The following is a 17,500-nucleotide window of genomic DNA, read 5'->3' on the forward strand; positions in this document are numbered from 1 at the left end:
GATCTACAGGATGTGACGCAAAAGCCTTATTATTTTGTCACATATCGGTTCCATCAGATGCCTCAACCTTCCAGGGGTTAAAGGAAACATGGAGAAAGTCCTCAGAGCTCCGGGACAGTGTGTTAAGCGCAGGTGCCGTCCACACAGAACCTTCTATGTCCCCTTTCTGACGTCTCACACGGCTAATCCACAGCGAAAGGGGTTCACGAGGGGGTCGTAAACGTCGTCCGCTATAAACGCCACGGTTCCTACCTCTCTGCCACGTGACCTTCGCGGGGTCGAGGTCCAGCCGGACGAAGGCGTGGATCTCCTCAGGCGTGAGGGTGCTAGGGTCCGATTTGTCGATTCCGAGATTCTGGGATGAAAGAAGAGGAAAGAACGAGATAGATTTTATTATGGAATTGTAATTTCTTTAATAAATTCAACATCCAAATCATGAACTAGTGATCGTCAGACCAGCCAAAATTTGCTCCAGAAGCTCACAGCCTTAATCTGCGTAATCCTCTAATTAAATAAACGATCGGAGACTCGTCTAATGAGCTGTGAGACGATCCGGGTCACGACGCCGCCGAGGCGACTCGTTCGCGGGGTCACGGCACCGCCGAGACGTTTTATTTTTACAGCGTCACCGAGACGATTCGTTTAGAGCTTCATGAGACGGGTCGTCTAACGTGACGCGAGACGAGCGAGTGGAAACGTTACTGGAGAATGTCTTCAGAACACACACCTTCGCTGTGTTATGAGAAACAATGCCATGTTTCATTTCTCGATCTTGATCTCTGGATCTCGCTTTCTGAGAACTGGTCAAATCTCAGCGGAGTCTAAATAAACTCAGTGTTCTCGAGTATTATCTTAAGCCTCTTGTCCGTGTAATCGACCTCATGACGCCGAAAACCGTTACTGAGAGTAAAAAGTAAGCAAATGTAGAGCGTCGGTGTGAAGCAGGGCCTCGTGATGAGCCTGGAGCTGGGTTATGATGACACCTAGTGGTGGAACGGTGTACTGCACCTACTGTATGCTTTATCTCTGCCTGCGATGTCGTGTGCTGAAGGTGAGACAGATTCTTCAGTGTAGCTCACAGGGTCATCGTTAACCTCAGGTAAAGAACTCATACCTGGAACATCCTCATTCACACTTTAATCCCAGGATAAAACCTGGGACACACCTGCTATCTGTTTGTCTCTCTCTCTCTCTCTCTCTCTCTCTCTCTCTCTCTTACTTCCTAACATCTACTAACAAGGCTGTTTATGATTGGATAAGTCATTTTCACCGTTTACTGTCTACAGTATGTGTCACGTTCATCTTTACCCGTAAATGTGGAGATATCAGCAGGTAGGAAGTAAAGGAAGAAAACTGAATAAGGATCTGAGGAAAGACTCGGACACTTTACCATCAGTCGCTTCAGCTGGATGGAAGAGAAGCGTCTCACTCCATTAACTGAGGGCACAAGTCTTTTATACAGCGCCTGAGAGAGAGAGAGAGAGAGAGGGAGAGAGACAGAGAGAGAGACAGAGAGAGGGGGACAGAGGGAGAGAGGGAGAGAAAGAGAGACGGAGAGAGAGAGAGACAGAGAGAGAGAGAGACAAAGAGAGAGAGAGACAGAGAGAGAGAGAGACAAAGAGAGAGAGAGACAGAGAGGGGGAGAGACAGAGGGAGAGAGAGAGAGAGACAGAGGGGGGACAGAGGGAGAGAGAGAGAGAAAGAGAGAGGAGAGAGAGGAGTGAGGGGGGGGACAGAGGGAGAGAGAGAGAAAAAGAGAGAGAGAGAGAAAGAGAGAGAGACACAGAGAGAGACACAGACACACACACACAGAGACAGACACACACAGAGACAGACACACACAGAGAGACACACAGACACACAGAGACAGACACACACACAGAGAGAGACACACAGACACAGACACACAGAGACAGACACACACACAGACACACACACAGAGACAGACACACACACAGAGACAGACACAGAGACAGACAGACACACACACACACAGACACACACACACAGAGAGACACACACAAACACACAAACACACAGACACACACACAGAGAGAGAGAGAGAGAATCAGGACTTTATTCAGTACTGTACTATCCTGGTGTAACAACATGAGATTATCTGGTTCAGAAATGACAAAGAATAAAAAAAGAGCAACAGTGAAGACAGTAAATAAATAAATAAATAAATAAATAAATAAATAAATAAATAAAGGACAGATCTTCACACACTGAGCCCCAGTGATGTTGCTCTCAGTAATAAGATCAGACCTTATCAGACTGTGTGGCTTCGTGCAGGATTCGCGCGTCCACCGCTGCAGCCACCAGGTTATTCGCTGCTGTAATGGCGTGAATGTCACCGGTCAAGTGCAGATTAAACTGAGGACAGAAACACATCTGGATTTAGCTGAAACATCTGTGTGAACATGTGACATATCAAACATAACAGATGTGTGACACCATCACCACCTCCATCTGTTCACTGTTATAAAGAGCTGTTAGTGTTCACATATGGGGGGGGGGACACACAGGTGATCTCTCACCTCCTCCATAGGGATGACCTGAGCATATCCTCCACCTGCTGCTCCACCTGGGGGGGGGGGGGAGTGAGAGAGAGAGAGAGAGAGAGAGAATTATACTTTTGAATACATATACAGGTCTCAAACACACAAAAGACACACAGACACACAACCACATAGTTACACACACAAAGACACACACACACGCACTCTGACAGAGACATACACAAACAGAGACGCACACTCACATACACAGAGACATACACACACATACACAGAGACATACACACAGAGACACACAGACAGACAGATACAAACACACACAGACAGACAGATACACACAGACAGGGACACCCAAACACAGACACACAGACACAAACACAAACAGACACAAACACAAACAGACACAGACACACACAAACACAGACAAAGACACACACACAAACACAGACACACAGACAGACACAGGCACAAACACAGACACACAGACACAAACACAAACAAACACAGACACACATACAGACACACAGACACACACAAACACAGACACACACAAACACAAACACACACAAACACAAACACACAGACACAGACACACAGACACAGACAAACACACACACACACAAACAGACACACAAACACACAGACACAGACACACACAAACAGACACACACACAGACACACAAACACACAGACACAGAAACACACAAACACAGACAAACCCACACACACACAAACACACACAAACACAGACACACAAACACAGACAAACCCACACACACACAAACACAGACAAAGACACACACACACAAACAGACACAAAGACACACACACACAGACACACAAACACAGACAAAGACACACACACAAACACAGACACACAAACACAGACAAAGACACAGACACACAAACACAGACAAACCCACACACACACAAACAGACACACAGACACACACACAAACACACACAAACACAGACAAAGACACACACACAAACACAGACACACAAACACAGACAAAGACACACACACAGACACAGACACACAAACACAGACAAACCCATACACACACAAACAGACACACACACAAACACAGACAAAGACACACACACAAACACAGACACACACACAAACACAGACAAAGACACACACACAAACACAGACACACACACAAACACAGACAAAGACACACACACAAACACAGACACACAAACACAGACAAAGACACACACACACAAACACACACAAACACAGACACACAAACACACACAAACACAAACACAGACACACAAACACAGACACAGACACAGACACAAACACAGAAACACAGACACACAAACACAGACACACAAACACAGACACACAAACACAGACACACAAACACAGACACACAAACACAGACACACAAACACAGACACACAAACACAGACACACAAACACAGACACACAGACACACAAACACAGACACAGACACAAACACAGACACAGACACAGAAAGACAGACACAGAAAGACAGACACAGAAAGACAGACACAGACACACACAGACACACAAACACAGACACACAAACACAGACACACAAACACAGACACACAAACACAGACACACAAACACAGACCTTTGACTCCGAATGTAGGACCCTGAGACGGTTGTCTGAGGCAGGCAAAGGAGTTGAGTTTGAGATGAGCTGAGAGAGCCTGGACCAGACCGATCGTCACTGTGCTCTTCCCTTCACCAAGAGGAGTCGGAGTGATGCTACAACACACACACACACACACACACACACACACACACACACACACACACACACACACACACACACACACACACACACACCACTGTTCACAGAAAATATTTACAAACTGAACCGTGAATCAAGTCATTTACACAGATTTCTGGATTCAGGTGACGATCTACACAGTAACACTCTCATGCACTCTCACACACTCACACATACGTGCACTCTCACACACTCACTCACACGCATGTGCGCGCGCACACACATACGTGCACTCTCACACACTCACTCACACGCATGTGCACTCTCACACACTCACACATACGTGCACTCTCACACACTCACTCACACGCATGTGCACTCTCACACACTCACACATACGTGCACTCTCACACACTCACTCACACGCATGTGCACTCTCACACACTCACACATACGTGCACTCTCACACACTCACTCACACGCATGTGCACTCTCACACACTCACACATACGTGCACTCTCACACACTCACTCACACGCATGTGCGCGCGCACACACACACGTGCACTCTCACGCACATGCACTCTCACACACTCACTCACACACACTCACATGCACTTTCACACACTCACACGCACGTGCACTCACACACTCTCACACACACACACACACACGCACGCACACGCACGTGCACTCTCACACATAAAAAAGTACAAATTGCAGACTGCACTTTTAATATACACCAATAAATCTCGTCCCCTCACCCTGCTACCAGGACGTATTTGCCGTCAGGTTGCTGCTGCAGACGTTTGAGTACCGAGAGCCGAACCTTGGCTTTCGAGCGTCCGTACGCCTCCAACTCCTCCGGCAACAAGCCGATTTCCTCCGCCAGCTGCACGACGGGCTTCGGAGTCTGAGCTCGGGAGATCTCGATGTCACTGCGGACATTTGTGTTTCATTTCTTCTTATTCAACACAAATCATCGCATCACATCGTTAGTGTTCACCACATTTAATCATTCTGCTATAAGTAAATAATCCACAGAGGATGGTGGTAATGAGCTCATGGTGAAGGGGCTGTACTGCGTACTTACCTGGGCACAGGACACAGCGGCTGGAGCTTCAGGGGGCGGAGCTTCCACGGCTGATACTGCTGTCCTTCCACCCACCTCCTGCTGCTCCTCACCACGTTCTGTTAAAGTCAACAGTCTAAATAAATACTCTTAGTTTTAATCACTGGTTTTGAAAGTGTGTGTGTGTGTGTGTGTGTGTGTGTGTGTGTGTGTGTGTGTGTGTGTGTGTGTGTGTGTGTGTGTGGTCTTGACAGTGAACCGATCGTGTAGGTGGTGTAAGCTTTGCCTCCGCATCTTTTACATTTCCTTTAAATACCTGATGCAGTTTTTTTTATCCTTGGATTGTTGACATATGAAGAAAATAGATTAAGTTCGCATCCAAAATGTAGGAATTGCAGACCACACCTTTAATCTACATTCCAACATTAGAAATAAATGTTTTACACACTTAAAGGTTGGGTCTCTGATGTATGAAAGCCAATGTCGACATTTGAAATCACCAAAACAAACACGACCCTAACCCAAATAAGCCCCACCCCTGTATCGATAGCTCCGCCCACACATACATATGTAACCCAGGCGACTAACAGAAAGAAACGTGTCTTTATCATAGCTGAAGGGAAGAACAATACGATTGTAGATAAACAAACAAGCAAAAATGCCACACAAGCATAATGATGTAAAGGACAAAGGCATATATTAGTTCTGTGTAACAAAGCAAAACCAACGTTACTCACCTATCGAGAAGGAAAAAAGCGCCTCGGCGTCTTAAGTAAAGTCGGCCACATATTCACAGGTCGGAGTTTCCCGAGTCGATAACTCCTGAGCTAAACGCTGTTACTACACAAAACGCGGTTGTAGCTGCCTCTCTACATTACTACGATAGAAAAGAGGTGTTATTTGTGTAGTAACAGCGTTTAGCTCAGGAGTTATTGACTCGGGAAACTCCAACCTGTGAATATGTGGCCAACTTCCTGCTCCTTCAGTTCTCTCCAGCACTGGAAAGCTGATCCTATATTAACACGTCCTACTTCTTGCCTTATCGTAAGTCTTTCTTCTCTTTCTTTCTTTGTTTTTATCCTCCATGTCGATGTTAAAACCGCTTTCTGCTAATGTCGCACACGCGCACTGAACACTCTCTCTGCCCATATCGATAAGACACGCCCCATTCTGCTCATTGGTTTGTTTTGTTTTTGTTTAGTTTGTCGTCCCGCGTCAGTTTTCTGAAGAATTTCTCAAAAATCGGAGACCCCACCTTTAATATACATACAAAAAAAGAAAGTTTTAATGTCCCTGTAAGCTGCAATGACAGCAAGAACCACTAGGTGACGTCTGACCTGCATCCTGACAGCTGCGCTTACGATTCCAACATCTGACCAGGATTCAGCCTCAGGCTTCTTCTCGTGTGCAGAGAACGCTGCGAGATAGAGCAGAGAACATCCATCGTATTCCACACAAACACTACAGGTTCAGAATGAATAGAGAATTAAGAAAGCACAAGTGACACAAACACACACGGCGAGAGGAGAGCGAGCGAGAGCGTGAGGAAAAAGGTGAGACGAGACCGAGCAAACGAAGACGAGACAGAGAAAAGAGAACGAGACAAAAACGAGTGAGGAACGTGTGAGGAGCAGGAGAAGCGGTGAGAAGAGCTCACACCTGGGAGTGACGCAGGGCTGCAGTTAATGAGAGTCACTCCGGGTTTAAAGCAGGTGTTTGGGAGAGTCGTGTGTTCGTCTCCCATCGACACGACCACATCAGCCTCCGTCACCTGAACAAGCGCAAAGAAAAGAAAAAAAAACAATGTGAATAAACACCAACAGAACTTCGCTCAAAAGATACAAATTCACATGTTCAACTAATCTGTGAACGAGACAAATGGAGCAACACTGCCCCCTGGTGGCATGTACAAACACACACACACACAGAATTACACATTCACACACACAAAAAAACATATATAAAGCAAAATGTCACACACACACACTCACTCACTCACTCACTCACTCACTCACTCACTCACTCACTCACTCACTCACTCACTCACTCACTCACTCACTCACTCACTCACTCACTCACTCACTCACAAACAGACCCGAACAGGGTCCTTTATTCACCCCTGGATCAGATGACGGATCTAATCTCTCAACACTACCTGCTTGTGCAGCTGCTCTGAGCTCCAGCGGCTCATCTGCACCTTTACACCTTGGTTCTGCAGCAGACACTGGAGCACCGCGTTCAGAGGCCCGTCCAGACCCACCAGCACCGCCTTCTTCCCAGCCAGAGGAGCAGCTGAACACAGACACATTAAAATTCAGCTCAGAGCTCTGGGTCAGTCTGAGGAGAACATACGTAAGTGACAAATAACACAAGTGACACACGGGAGTGTTCAGGTTAAAGTACACAGTGTTCAGGTTAAAGTACACAGTACACAGTGTTCAGGTTAAAGTACACAGTGTTCAGGTTAAAGTACACAGTACACAGTGTTCAGGTTAAAGTACACAGTGTTCAGGTTAAAGTACACAGTGTTCAGGTTAAAGTACACAGTGTTCAGGTTAAAGTACACAGTGTTCAGGTTAAAGTACACAGTACACAGTGTTCAGGTTAAAGTACACAGTACACAGTGTTCAGGTTAAAGTACACAGTACACAGTGTTCAGGTTAAAGTACACAGTGTTCAGGTTAAAGTACACAGTGTTCAGGTTAAAGTACACAGTGTTCAGGTTAAAGTACACAGTGTTCAGGTTAAAGTACACAGTACACAGTGTTCAGGTTAAAGTACACAGTACACAGTGTTCAGGTTAAAGTACACAGTACACAGTGTTCAGGTTAAAGTACACAGTGTTCAGGTTAAAGTACACAGTACACAGTGTTCAGGTTAAAGTACACTGTGTTCAGGTTAAAGTACACAGTGTTCAGGTTAAAGTACACAGTGTTCAGGTTAAAGTACACAGTACACAGTGTTCAGGTTAAAGTACACAGTACACAGTGTTCAGGTTAAAGTACACAGTACACAGTGTTCAGGTTAAAGTACACAGTACACAGTGTTCAGGTTAAAGTACACAGTGTTCAGGTTAAAGTACACAGTGTTCAGGTTAAAGTACACAGTCACAGCTACATCAGGTGTCCTGATCATGGCCTGGACATTCTGACTCGCACATCACACAAAGTAAAGAAGAGAAAAACAGCGTGTCATCACCGTGTCTGTCCAGCAGCTCCAACACTGCTCCTGTTACCGGGGAGACAAAGCCTTCAGACAGACCTCCTGACACCAGGCGGCCCACGTTCAGGTCCGAGACCCTGAAACACACAGACAGAGACACACACACACACACACACACAGAAACACACGTGCGCACGGACAGACACACACACACACACACACAGAGACACACACAGACACACACAGACAGGCAGAGACACAAGTGCACAGACAGACACACACACAAACAGACACACACGTGCACGGACAGACACACACACACACACAAACAGACACACACACACACAAAGACACACACACACACAAACAGACACACACACACACAAACAGACACACACACACACAAACAGAGACACACACACACAAACAGAGACACACACACACAAACAGAGACACACACACACACAAACAGACACACACACACAAACAGACACACACGCGCACGGACAGAGACACACGCGCACGGACAGAGACACACACACACAAACAGAGACACACACACAAACAGAGACACACACACACAAACAGAGACACACACACACAAACAGAGACACACACACACAAACAGAGACACACACACAAACAGAGACACACACACACAAACAGACACACACACACAAACAGACACACACACACACAAACAGACACACACACACACAAACAGACACACACACACACACAAACAGAGACACACACACAAACAGAGACACACACACACAAACAGACACACACAAACAGAGACACACGTGCACGGACAGACACACACACACACAAACAGAGACACACACACACAAACAGAGACACACACACACAAACAGAGACACACACACACAAACAGAGACACACACACACAAACAGAGACACACACACACAGAGACACACACACACAAACAGAGACACACACACACAAACAGAGACACACACACACAAACAGACACACACACACACACAAACAGACACACACACACACACAAACAGACACACACACACAAACACACACACACACACACACAAACACACACACACACACACACACAAACACACACACACACACACACACACACACAAACACACACACACACACACACACACACACACACACACACACACACACACACACACACACACAGTTGGGTTTGACCATGACATCACTTCCACAAGACTTTACTGAAGGATTACTAAACCAGATTATTTGTCTAAGGGAACGTGAAGCTGAGAGAATACAGTAGACAGCAGACACAAGTTTAAATACCCTTCCACATCTTTCTCAGGTTTGATGGAGTTGAGAACTCTGCGGGAAAGGAACGATGGAGGAAGACACAGGAACACGCCGTGAACGTTGGGGTCGTCGTTCAGCCTCAGCACCTCCTCTATGACCTACACAACAAGACCAGATTAGGAACAAGAGGCTCTAATCTAATCTAATCATTTGTCCTGCCGTGTCTCAGTAACACACCTCGTCCTGCGTGCAGAGGCTCGGCAGACAGATCTGCGTCACGTTCAGTCCGACCTGCGAGAGCAAAAGGAACTGAACAAAAGTTCTACAGGTCGTGTGTGACGTGGACGTGTGTGTAAAGTAAACATGGTCATTTTGGGCAGCTGTGATAAAATAACACACACCTTTCCTGCCATCTTCTTATTGATGTCCAGTAAAGTGTCATCTTCTCCCGACTGTCTCTCACACACACACACACACAGACACACACACAAACACACACACACAAACACACACACACACAAACACATACATACACACACACACACACACAAACACACACACACATGCAATAGTAAATAAATAAAAAATACAAAGCTTATTTTGTAATACCTTACATATAAAACTACTTCTATATAATATAATAATTATATTATTAAATATTTAAAAAAAATATATTTTTATTGTATTTCTACTCTCAGATTTATTACTCAGATTTATTACTGGACCAATCAGATGGAAGCGGGGTGTGTAACAGGTGTTGATGTGGTTGGTGCAGTCAGGACGTTACCTGTATGATGGCCAGGGTGGGTTTGATACCTGGGTGAGATTTCACTACAGCAGCGAGCTCCTCTCTGCTCCTCTGGAGGATCTCTCTGTTACACACACAAGAACATGCTCAGGACATCCATCTATAATCAGGATTATTACACAGACAGACACACAGACAGGCACACAGACAGACACACAGACAGACACACAGACAGGCACACAGACAGGCACACAGAGAGACACACAGACAGGCACACAGACAGACAGGCACACAGACAGGCAGGCACACAGACAGGCAGGCACACAGACAGACACACATACAGACAGGCAGACAGGCAGACAAAGACAGACAGACAGACAAGACAGACAGGCAGGAACACAGACAGACAGACAGACAGGCACGCAGACAGACAGACAAGACAGACAGACAAGACAGGCACGCAGACAGACAGACAAGACAGACAGACAGACAGACAGGCAGGAACACAGACAGACAAGACAGGCAGACAGGCAGGCAGACAGACAAGACAGACAGACAGACAGACAGGCACACAGACAGACAGATGCGCACACAAACAAACAGACAGATGCGCACACAAACAGACAGACAGGCGCGCACACAGACAGACAGACAGACAGGCGTGCAGACAGACAGACAGACAGGCGTGCAGACAGACAGGCACAAACACACACAGACAGACAGGCGTGCAGACAGACAGGCATGCAGACAGACAGGCATGCAGACAGACAGGCATGCAGACAGACAGACAGGCGTGCAGACAGACAGACAGACAGACGTGCAGACAGACAGACAGGCGCAAACACACAGACAGACAAAAAATCCCTCAGCTAATTTCTCTTCATTATCAAATTTCCTAAGCACTTTGCGGTCCAACGTCCAGTCTGTCGTCCTGATCACAATAGTGGTGATTTATCTGAGAGAGATAAGCAGCATGCAGAGCATTATAAGTTGAAGACCTTCTTATTCAGGAAACACTTCAACTAGCAACTCTTTCCTTATCTTTTGCATTTAAAAAATAAAAAAAATAAAACCTGACACTTTTTCATTGTAATGTATTAATCATTAAGCATTAATGTATTCAGTGTTAGAGATGTAAGCACTTATGTACGTCGCTCTGGATAAGGGCGTCTGTCTCATGCTGTAAATGTAAATCACAATCATTCAGCCACTAAATGCAGGACTAGATGAATCAGTGTCCCCGGGAGTCCGTATTAACGTGATCATTGTGTCATGTGTGAATGTTTGATTTTGCTGTGACTTTTTTTAAAATACGCATTTGGAGTTTTTTGTCCTTTTTTTCTTAAGAAAAATATTTGACAGTGAAAATGACCTCTGATTAATTAAGGTGTTAATTACATATTAATGACCAGCAACATGAGGAATTCCATTTATAATCGTGAAATCTAACAACGTTCTTATTTAAAATTGGCAGAAATCATTTACATAAACCATTGTACCAAAAACTGATTCAATAAAGGTTTTTTTTTTATTTAAGAGGTGACGTGTGTTATGCCAGGTCACATGATACGCATGTGAGAACTCGCAGAGACACGTCTGCCCGCAGGCCGCCGATTACGAAAGCTGCTCAGGCGAACAGTGAGGAAGAGTTTCGTCACTTTGATCAAGGAACGTTATCATCAATTCTGAGGAGCTTACAGACTTACTCCAGCTCAGCGGGTCATTATCGTGTGTGTGTGTGTATATGTGTGTGTGTGTGTATGTGTATGTGTGTGTGTATATATGTGTGTGTGTGTGTGTGTGTGTGTGTATATGTGTGTGTATATATATATATGTGTGTGTGTGTGTGTGTGTGTATGTGTATATGTGTGTGTGTGTATATGTGTGTGTGTATGTGTGTGTTTTTGTATGTGTATGTGTGTGTGTGTGTGTACGTGTATGTGTGTGTATATGTGTTTGTGTATATGTGTGTGTATGTGTAAATATGTGTGTTTGTGTACAGAAAAAATGTCAGCATTCTGGTCTTACAGAGCATTATTTCAATCCCACTGATGATGTTTTTACAAAACTCTTGTTTCAGATTCAGTCCAAACTGCTTATGAGTGAGTGATTTTAAATCGCAGATAAAAGTGTTCTTATTAATCTAATCTAATCTAATCAAAAACACTTGAAGAATTATTAGTAATAAATGAAGATCTTATTTATTCAGGCACTAATGGAATCTTCCAGGACATAACGTCATGCCTTCACAGTAAGCTTTGGTCACAACACAACAGGAAAGGACTTGATTTAATATTTTATAATTATATTTATTATAAACATTGTAATATGTTCTAATGTGTTTAACAGTCAGATAAATAAACTACATCTTTCAATCTGAACTCAATGATGATTTTTGTACTGAATATAATTTTAAATGAACTCTTTTTTTATTCGCTTTGTCTACACATAAGAAGGAAATTGTATATTTTACTTATTCTTTTTCTTATTATTATCGTATCATCCAGAAAGAACTACAAACAGAAAGGAATAGTGTGTGTCATTTACTAAATTAATCGCTTTCTGGGGAAGGTAAAGAAACAGAGACTAAACAAGTGTGTGTGAGGAAAACAAGTGTGTATTAAAGAACAAGTGTGTATGAGAAAAACATGTGTGTATTAAAGAACAAGTGTGTATTAAAAAACGTGTATGAAAAAAACAAGTGTGTGTGAGGAAAAAGTGTTTATGAAAAAACAAGTGTGTCTTAAAAACAAGTGTGTATTAAAAAACGTGTATGAAAAAAACAAGTGTGTATGAGAAAAACAAGTGTGTATGAGAAAAACAAGTGTGTATGAGAAAAACAAGTGTGTATTAAAGAACAAGTGTGTATTAAAAACGTGTATTAAAGAACAAGTGTGTATTAAAAAACAATGTGTATTAAAAAACAATCTGGCAACCCTGTAAAGGTTACATCACCGGACGCCGCCAGCACGTGGAACTGATTACAGTAAAGTTTTCTTTTGTTTGTTGTTTGTTTAGTTTTAAAAGTTAACATTTATCTTGTGTAAATAAACACGTCCTTACCGGACGATATGTGGCCTCGTGTCCCCGGTTTGCTCACAGCTCGAGCTGGCCGCCGGTTCTGAAGCTCCGGGACCGCCGATGCTGCTGGACGCCGCGCGCCGAACCGGCACCGAAAAGCCCGTCCTGTTCCCCGGTAACGATCTTCTCCAGGGGATCAGCGGTCTCTGTAGACTCACGGAGACTCGACACGCGTGGACAAAAACCGGGGAGAGTTTCATGATGTCCAACAAAGAGACTTACCGGTAGTACAGGGAGCAGACGGGAGCGAGCGAGCGAGCGAGCGAGCGAAAGCGCGCGCGCGCGCACACACACACACACACACACACACACCGGTAGTGCAGGGAACAGACGGGAGGGAGCGAGCACACACACTCACTCACTCACTCACTCACTCACTCACTCACTAACTCTCTCTCACTCACTCACTCTCACACACACATTACACACAAATACTAACACACACGAGCACACTTTTCTTACTGTTGTAAATCGACTCTTTGTGTCACTTTGTGTTTCACTGATTCGCTTAATAGAATAGTTTTGTGTGTTTAGTCCAGGGCTAAACTTATATAATGAACTATTAAATATGTTCTTTTAAGATGAATCTGTTTATAAAGTTTATATATTTAAGTATAATAATAATAAATATTATTATTATTATTATTATTATTATTATTATTATTATTATTATTATTATTATTATTGTGTGCATGTGTGTGTGTAGTGTGTGTGCGTGTGTATAATGTCCGTGTGTGCGTGTGTGTGTGTGTAATGTGTGTGTGTGTGTAATGTGTGTGTGTGTAAACTGTGATGTTTTATATATAATTATGTACTAAAGTTAATGCCCATGTGAACACACATTTCTTAATACGGAGATGATTATGAAGTCATGCAGATGTTTTGGTGTTTCCTCCTGTTTGGTTGTGTTAATGCTGATCACTGAACATCTGTCATGTCTCACTCCACAGTGGTGCTTAACCGTTTCCTCCTTACACTGCTGGTCTGAGACAATGATAGATAGATAGATAGATAGATAGATAGATAGATAGATAGATAGATAGATAGATAGATAGATAGATAGATAGATAGATAGATAGAATGAGAGATACATAGAGAGACAGAGATAGATAGATAGTGAGACTGAGAGAGAGATAAAGAGAGAGATTGATAGATTGATAATGTTCTTTTCTATTTGTGACTTTATTTCAGAAAAACATGTCTTTAACACACGGTCTGTAATAAACAACAGGAAGTGATGTCATAGCTAACTATAATTTGGAGGATGATGTCATCTGACCTTCATCCACTCTGACTAAAGAATTTGCTTTGTTATAGAGCGAGCGAGTAACCAACCGGAGAAGGAACAAGACAATGACACACACTGTGTTTCTTAATATTCTATCTATCTATATATTCTCTATATCACTAAGTGATTCAACATATCATGAATATTTTGGTCTTAATTTTCTGAAGATGATTTGAACAAAATTTTCTAACTCAAATGTTATTTTTCACCTACAGAACCACACACAGCATCTTTAAGAATAAAGAATAACAATAGACATGGAAATACAACTAGAATAATATTTCAGTAAATTTATAGTAAAAGAAGACATATCTACATGGCAGTCGTGGCCTAATGGTTAGAGAGTCTGACTCGTAACCCGAAGGTTGTGGGTTTGGGTCTCAGGCCGGCCATGACTGAGGTGCCCTTGAGCAAGGCACCGAACGCCCCAACTGCTCCCCGGGCACCGCAGCATAAAATGGCTGCCCACTGCTCCGGGTGTGTGTGTTCACGGTGTGTGTGTATGCACTGCTGTGTGTGTGTGCACTGCTGTGTGTGTGCACTTTGGATGGGTTAAATGGATGAGAAATGTTTCAGAAAACTACGTTGTGCCGACAAACAAAACAAAACTAACGTGTAGCCAATGAGCAGAAAGGGGCGTGTCTTGTCAATATGGGCAGAGAGAGTGTTCAGTGTGCATGTGTGAATATTGACAGGTCGGAGTTTCCCGAGTCAATAACTCCTGAGCTAAACGCTGTTACTACACAAAACGCGGTTGTAGCTGCCTCTCTACATTACTACGATAGAAAAGAGGTGTTATTTGTGTAGTAACAGCGTTTAGCTCAGGAGTTATTGACTCGGGAAACTCCAACCTGTGAATATGTGGCCAACTTCCTGCTCCTTCAGTTCTCTCCAGCGCTGGAAAGCTGATCCTATATTAACACGTCCTACTTCTTGTCCTTATCGTAAGCCTTTCTTCTCTTTCTTTCTTTGTTTTTATTCTCCATGTCGATGTTAAAACCGCTTTCTGCTAACGTCACACATGCGCACTGAACACTCTCTCCGCCCATAATGACAAGACCCGCCCCTTTCTGCTCATTGGCTATACGTTTGTTGGTTATACGTGTTGGTTATACTCAGTTTCCTGAAGCATTTTTCAAATATCAGAGTCCACACCTTTAATATAGGATCAGCTTTCCAGCGCTGGAGAGAACTGAACGTCTTCCACGTAAAACGGAGCTAAACCTTTCACTGTACAACACACAGTACTACAAAAACACATTTGTATTACCATAGTATTACTCATTGTGTTCATTTATTGATAAAAATATCCCCTCGGCCAGCCGCCCCAGCAGGTTGCACCATAATACTTGCCAGGTTATACTTGTCTGGTGTATGTGTGGGGCGGAGCTAACAAAACAAGGGTGGGACCCTGTTTGTTTTGGTGATTTCAAATGTCAACATTGGCTTTCAAACAACTGAGACCCCTCCTTTAACAAATGCATTTATTTTTCCTTGTTTCTCTGTAGTAAGTGTTATTTCCTCATTGTTTATGGCTATTATTCCTTTCAAACCTTGCGTTTGTGACCTGAACAAAGTCAGAAAAACAGGTAAATTTCAAAATATGTTTTTTTATATATTTTTTTTTTTAGCTTAAAGAGGATTAAAGCAGCAATTCGACATTGAAACATGATAAACACAGCTTTTTCTTTGAGACAGCAGGGACAATAAGACACAGTACCAAAGGTGAGACAGTCCACAGCAGACCTAGTTCACTGTATAGACCAGGGGTCAGCAACCCGCGGCTCCGGAGCCACAAGTGGCTCTTTCATCCCTCTGCTGCGGCTCCCTGTAGATTTGGAAAATAAATATTTAATTTAATTTTTTTATTTTTGTTAGTTAGTCTTTAAAAAAATTTAATTCTAAATTCTAAGATCATGATGCTCATGTAACATTAAAATAAACCGTGTTTCATTTTTTTTTCTTTTTCTGGTCGCTCAAAACCGCCGGCTTGAGTTTTGCTTTGCTGCAGCCGGAAAGTTACATTTTTTATGTCATACAGAGCTGTCAGGTGTCATGCATTGAGAGTGACAGTCCCTCATTTCGGTCTTTTCTCACGCTCTCCTGCTACACATCGTATTTCTCACGCAGAAAAACTTTTTTACTATTTATAATATATTTAATTATATTAATTATAATTAAATATATATTAATTATATATTTAAAATGTATCAGTCCGCACGGCTGTCTCTATGGAACCGGGCAGGAATCAAACGCGTCTCAGTTCTTAGTCGAGCCTGACACTTATCAGCCAATCAAAAAAAGAGGCTACACAACAGCCAATCAGAAAATAGCACTATCTGGAAAAGATTTAACGCAACATTCAATGAAAAAAAGCGAGGGGTTGGGGATGTTACTCTGTTATTTAACCCTAACCCTAACCCTAACCCTAACTCTAACCCTAACCCTGTCTTCAAAACTTGAGAGCCCTGGTCATGAATACGAAGGACTCAATTATACATTAAACATTTTATTTGAAAGTAACCTTCAACCCAGCATCTTTTTTCTTAAGGTTAGTTCAAACTGTTCAAAATAACCTTTCAGTGTTTCAATCAAAAACAAGAAACGATCCGGTGTGTAATGCATTAGGAAATAAGC

General features: G+C 43.3%; 1 protein-coding gene across 3 annotated transcripts in view; it reads right to left on the minus strand.

Annotated features, from left to right (window-relative positions):
* The window catches only part of mthfd1l (methylenetetrahydrofolate dehydrogenase (NADP+ dependent) 1 like), a 51,103-nt gene extending 37,240 nt beyond the window's left edge, over positions 1 to 13,863 (minus strand). For 2 of the 3 annotated variants that reach the window (XM_047801791.1, XM_047801790.1), the window contains exons 1-16: positions 13,558 to 13,863; positions 10,534 to 10,618; positions 10,148 to 10,198; positions 9,984 to 10,037; positions 9,780 to 9,904; positions 8,504 to 8,604; positions 7,461 to 7,597; positions 6,965 to 7,076; positions 6,643 to 6,722; positions 5,327 to 5,424; positions 4,998 to 5,171; positions 4,133 to 4,269; positions 2,541 to 2,587; positions 2,269 to 2,376; positions 1,391 to 1,465; positions 253 to 355 (exon numbers count right to left, since the gene is read on the minus strand). In XM_047801791.1, the coding sequence (XP_047657747.1) occupies positions 253 to 355; positions 1,391 to 1,465; positions 2,269 to 2,376; positions 2,541 to 2,587; positions 4,133 to 4,269; positions 4,998 to 5,171; positions 5,327 to 5,424; positions 6,643 to 6,722; positions 6,965 to 7,076; positions 7,461 to 7,597; positions 8,504 to 8,604; positions 9,780 to 9,904; positions 9,984 to 10,037; positions 10,148 to 10,198; positions 10,534 to 10,618; positions 13,558 to 13,775 (1,705 nt within the window). In that variant the 5' untranslated portion in view covers positions 13,776 to 13,863. Of the gene's footprint in view, positions 1 to 252; positions 356 to 727; positions 877 to 1,390; positions 1,466 to 2,268; positions 2,377 to 2,540; positions 2,588 to 4,132; positions 4,270 to 4,997; positions 5,172 to 5,326; positions 5,425 to 6,642; positions 6,723 to 6,964; positions 7,077 to 7,460; positions 7,598 to 8,503; positions 8,605 to 9,779; positions 9,905 to 9,983; positions 10,038 to 10,147; positions 10,199 to 10,533; positions 10,619 to 13,557 lie in introns of those variants that run through there. The other variant, XM_047801792.1, reaches the window with a different exon arrangement.
* Between the last annotated feature and the right edge of the window lie 3,637 nt (positions 13,864 to 17,500).

Source organism: Tachysurus fulvidraco, chromosome 16, assembly GCF_022655615.1.
Source record: "Tachysurus fulvidraco isolate hzauxx_2018 chromosome 16, HZAU_PFXX_2.0, whole genome shotgun sequence".
NCBI classification, from domain to species: Eukaryota; Metazoa; Chordata; class Actinopteri; order Siluriformes; family Bagridae; genus Tachysurus; species Tachysurus fulvidraco.